This window comes from Montipora capricornis, chromosome 6 (genome assembly GCF_036669925.1).
Source record: "Montipora capricornis isolate CH-2021 chromosome 6, ASM3666992v2, whole genome shotgun sequence".
NCBI lineage: Eukaryota > Metazoa > Cnidaria > Anthozoa > Scleractinia > Acroporidae > Montipora > Montipora capricornis.
The window spans coordinates 60,656,244-60,661,858 of NC_090888.1; the positions used below are offsets into that span (position 1 = coordinate 60,656,244).

Consider the following 5,615-nt stretch of genomic DNA (forward strand, 5'->3'; position numbering starts at 1 on the left):
ATTTTTTTTCGAATTCACAAGTTTTGACATTGTTGCCATGGCAGTGGTGATGCAAGCCGTGGATTCAGCATTTGTACATTCCGCCCTTGTTATGTGTCTCGAGAAGTCGGTTGAAAATCTCGTATCAGTTATAATTATAATGCATTTTATAGTACAAAAGTTTATAACAATTTTATCAGTGAACATTAGAAGTTTTACCCTTTTCAGTTAAAACCTTTAAACTAGAGAAACGTTTAATGTTCGTCATTCGTGGTAAATGAGCTATGGTAAAGTTATTTTATTTATTTTAACAAACGCGCACGATATTTCGGTTTGCCAAGCAATCGTCACCTGGGGCTTTGCAGAAAATGATAATTTATCAATTCCAAGTTCTTTATTTATTGCGGGACACTAATAATATTGTGAAATAAAACAACTTGAGATTGTGTCAGCATTTGTATCATTAGAAACTGTGGTCAAGGAAAATTTAAATGAAGTTACTGAAAAGATAGTATTAGTATTCCTTCATCATAGTTGTGTGTCAGCATTTGTATCATTAGAAACTGTGGTCAATGAAAATTTAAATGAAATATGGAGGTTCAGATTTAATATGGAGGTTCAGATTTAAATGAAATATGGAGGTTGAATATTTATATAGCGCATTTTCTATTTACAATTCAAATGCGCCTTTTACAAGTAATCAATAGGGACTTTAAGATCTGCGACGCGACGGTAACGAAAACGTCATTTAAAATTGCAAGTTCAGGTTTTTCGTCGTTATGTCGGCTTGTCTAACTTCTAAAAACTAGTGTAACTCCCCAGGAACTGAATTAGGAGGTGCGGTATTGAATCTACGACAGAAAATTCAAATTCGCTGCCTTTTGTTCACGTTCTCCGTAAAACTTGAGAATTGGTCATTTCACGTCGTAGATTTGCCGAAAACGTGAAAGAAATGTACAAAAGTGAAAAATGCACGTGCAGAGCGTGCAAAGCTATTATTTTTGCTCATTAAATATGCAAAATTTGTGACGTTTTCGTTGCCGTCGCGTCCGGACGTCAGCATACATGTATACAGGAGCCGGTGTCAACCGCTATCAGTCCATTTAGCGATCTCGCCCAACCCATGAATGAATGAAATGAGGCCTGAGACCACAACACTGGGAATTCCATGCCCTACTCTTTACGAAAAGCGTGTGGGATCTTCTACGTCCCACAGGGTTATGAACAGTGATGGATTGTGAGAAGGGGCCTATGGTTTAATTATAGTCCTTATCCGAGGAGACTTGAAAGTCTAACCAATTGCGGGTGTAATTATAAAGGCAGCACTTTCTCCTCAGTTATTTAAAGACCCTTAGTGTTGGTCCGGCCGGAGTCGAACCCCTGACCTCCCACACAGGAGTCCGATTGTCAACCAACCGGTCGGCATTCAGTTGATTGCTTGGTTACTAAGTATAGACGTGTCTGTTATGAGCGAATCATCCCCCGTAGAGCATTAATCTCGAATTTTGTCGAACTCGTTGGATGGCCCGAGGCAAAGGTGCGGCGGTCGAGAAAATCTTACCTAGAAAGAGTATATTGAATTGAAGACTTGCTCTCAGTTTGCGTTCATTGTAGTACGAAAGTTGACTTAATCGGAACAATTAATTGCCCATACTTCTGTGTCTAATCCTTGTCGAAAACCCTGCTTGGAGAAAGGAGGTTCCATTGTCTAAGGTGTCATTTCTGTGTTCGGAGCATAACAAAAAATAAAAATAAAAAGTAAGGAAACAACGTTAAATGTTCAACTGGATGAAGGCATCCGGGCCTTGTCCCTTGAACCCAGGGGTCCACAGGCACACCAAGACGCCTTGGCAGGGAAACGCGCAGCCTCTTTCGGCATTTTATCGTTTTTAATTTCAGTCATTTTAAAAAGTGAAAATTACCAAAAATGTCATTACATCAAGGAAATAATTCTAATTGTTCCTTTTTCCCACGCTAAGTGGTGGCTAATTTACCTCATAAGGCGCCATTGTTATATAAATATACTCTTACGAACAATTAAAGTTAAAAGTCATTCTTCTCTTCTCCTATTGATTCAAGTGATTCTAAAACCCTTAAACATCCTCACATGAGTTTGCAGTGTTCGAAAACATGACGAAAAACAAAAATCTGTGTTTCATCTCCCTTCTCGTGAAATATTGTTGAACTTATTATCGATATTGTCGGTTTTTGGGTCAATACAAGGCTTCGCGGTAATTAGAATAAAAATGCATGAATGACACACGCAAAGGAGCGTAAATTTCCTTAAATAGAAGGGTATAAAAAAGTGTCAATGGCTTATTGTGTAGAAGAACATCGAGATATTTCGTTCCTTACACGCATTTGCCGTTTGAGCGGCGATAACAGCTAGCGTAGCTTCACGAGTGAGTATTTTTTTTCTTTCCTGCCGAGTTAGTTGGTTTCTTTTTTTTTATTCGTTAAAAGGCGATAATGTAATTAAGATTGGTCCTGAAATTGTTGTGTTTATTTTTCCAGTGATGAAGAGATTTCTTTTCCTTGTGGTTTTATTCCTTGATGCAAAGGCCAACTACAGTGAGTCCGTTTAATATTACAACAAACAAACGATACGATTTTGATTCGAGCTTTTCGCGACTCAGTTCAATTATCCCAGTGTTTAGAGAGCGTTTGTAGTTACTTGTTACAAGATATGAGAACAGTCAGTCATTTTGCTTTATTCCGCTTTGTCCGCGTCATTACATTATTTTGGTTTAGACTTTTGCCTGGGGGTTAATCCCTTGGTAATAACGTCAATTATTGCAATTATTCACAGATGCCATATGCTTTATCCCCAGAAATTACTTTGACTTTATATTTAGTTTATGGTATTCCTGCGGTCTTAAGAACATGAGGGAGTTGAAAAATGGCTGTCATGCTGCTTTCCACGAGCGTTTGACATTTTGTTACGTTCCGTTGCCGTTGCAATTGTTTCCTAACTTTTATGCAACTGTAACCCAACAAAGCTTGTGGAAGACGTGAGAAGCCAAGGCCTGGGCACCCAACGTCAACTTTCGGAAAATATCTGTTCGGAAGACGATTCGAGATGCAGAATTTTCGGAACATTTGTTGTAAAATTCCTTGCTTGCCTGCCTGTCCTAGGATTTTCGACCATCTAAAACATGGTATAATTGCCCATGCATTTTTAACGGATTTTAACCCTAAAAAGGTCACCTAGAATTTTCGGGAGCCTTTTTTTCTGGCTGAAATTTTCGAAAAGGCAAGTTTTAATCCCTATAATTTTCGCATCACTAGACTCTGGAACAGATGAAATTTTTTTAGGGGATAAAAATATGCCTATATCTACCGTTTAAATACTAAAATACGTTTAACAATACTATCATTAAACTATATTCTCGTTGGGGCCCATGACACCGTTCATTCCAATTTATTTCCTGGATTGAAATTGCCTCACACCAGTAACTCGTTCATCCTCATGACACATCTCATTCTAACCCATCTGTAGGATATGCTTCGACAATAGTGATGTGCAACTTGAACAAGATAGAATAATGGCGAAATACTTATGAATGCTTAAAGTTTTATTTTGAAGTGACGTTTTTGTTGCCGTACGTAGCCGTCATTGTTTCTTGAACTCCTTATTTTGTAAGAAAGTACTGGCAACAGCCACTGCACCCCGCTATCGCTAGGAGAACTTGAAGTCATCTGAAAATTAACGCTAGCGTTAATTTTTCGTGCACCTATCATTTCTCGATCATTCCAAGCTTTTCTTTCTCATAGTCTCTCTGGCTCCAAGGGAAGGGAACAAGGCTGACCAGAAAATATTCAATATGTCTCCTGAGACCCCGCTAGTAACTAACACAAGGGACGTTTCTTTGCTTTTTACATAAGTTAAGGGTGACGGAAAAAGATAACCGTAAGCCGTAAAAGGTACCTCCCCCCCGTTAATAAGCCAATAATAATGCATTTTGCCGCAGCCGTCGTCTTTTCTTGAACTGCAGAAAAGCTCCGCGGTAGGGAAGCGTTTAAACCGCATAGAGTTCATTCTTTGAAAAAAAAACTGTCTTAATTGGAAACCTAATTGTCAGTACAGGGTGCATGCGAGTGTGAGGAACAAATATATAATCTGTCGTATCGAAGATATCTATCTAAAACTGGTGATAAATGGACAATACGGTCAACGCTCGTGTGCTCAGTAGACGACGGAACTTAGTTATGTTTCAGTTTTTTTTCTCGCGTGTCTTATTTTGGTCGGCAGTTGTTTATGTTGTAATTAGACCGCACCGTATAAACACAATTGTAAAAACACGTCCTTTAACATCATTGCGTCACATAGGATAACTGGTTGAGCATGAATCGACAGTTTTAGTCTCTTATTGATTTGACTGTGGGACCTGACACAATATTCTCACATACCTTTATCAATGCACTGAGAAATGTAACATAAACATTGACGCATTAAAGCCGAAAACAGCAACATAACACTTCATCGAGTATTCTGTCGAGAGAAGGAGATTTTCAAGTTATAAGGACCGTCGTTATTTAGGTAATGCTAATAAAGTGAAGTAATTTTGTTAACTCATTTTTATTAAGGTGTTTAATATTCTTCGTTTTACTTCTGTCACTCAAAATAGGAGAATGGATGATTACAAAAAGTTGAGGAAGTTTATGTTTCTTTTAATTTTCGGTGTTATTCAAAACATCTTTAAACACTTTTCAGATAAAATAGAACTGTCAGAACTCATAGCAGGCGGTACTTTATACAGAGTTTGATAAGATATCGGAATTGAAGTCTTGACTTGAAGTCCGGCTTACTTATTTTAAATTATTAGTTGACTTGTCAACTGGCCAACAATCTTTAATTGAAGGACCACTTTCGGTCTGTCAGGTAACCTTGATGACAACCTCTTTCGGCTGATCTTCAATTCATCTTGATGGCCGATCAAAGCCAAAATGTCTGAGGAGCTTAAGAACAAGTTTACGTCAAACGTTTGAGTAGAGTTAAACATTGCCACTGAATTCGTTCTCAATGTATGATGATGGCGAGGAGTTTTGATGTGCAAGATAATTTCAGTCCCTAAATTAAAGTGTCTTTTGTAAAATATAGCTCGGGAAAGCTTTGTTCGTGTGCAACCACTTTAGACTCTAATGTAAAATTGCCGAAGTGTAACGGTGCGAATGCCACAAGTGGCGAGTGTCGATCCTCGTTGACGAAATTGGGTGTGCGTGCACACTTATTCTGCGTTTCCTTTATTTCGTGCACTTTTGGATAGTAAAGTTTTAAACTGTTGAATCGAACGGGTTTGCGACGTAAAAGGAGATTAAAAAGCTGACATTTGATGCTTTAGTCCTTTTCAATTCAAGAGCCAACTCAAATGATATTAAATACAAGTAAGTAGCCTTTGATATAGTCGGCGTAAGGACCACAATTGTTTTTCTTCTTCTTCTTCTTCTTCTTCTTCTTCTTAATATTAATATTAATTATTATTATTATTATTATTATTATTATTATTGTTATTATTATTATTATTATTATTATTATTATTATTATTATTACTTTTAACCGTTTTGTTTGTTGCGTGCCAGGAATTTTATGAAATCTTGTAGGTAGTGCACTTCAGTTTCCATACTAAATTATTACC

At 37.5% G+C, this 5,615-nt stretch overlaps 1 protein-coding gene across 1 annotated transcript in view; it reads left to right on the top strand.

Annotated features, from left to right (window-relative positions):
* The first annotated feature begins 2,229 nt into the window (after positions 1-2,229).
* Positions 2,230-5,615, top strand: part of LOC138052748 (thrombospondin-related anonymous protein-like) — a 12,607-nt gene continuing 9,221 nt past the window's right edge. The window contains exons 1-2 of the mRNA XM_068899313.1: positions 2,230-2,381; positions 2,494-2,550. Of these exons, the coding sequence (XP_068755414.1) occupies position 2,381; positions 2,494-2,550 (58 nt within the window). The 5' untranslated portion in view covers positions 2,230-2,380. The remainder of the gene's footprint in view (positions 2,382-2,493; positions 2,551-5,615) is intronic.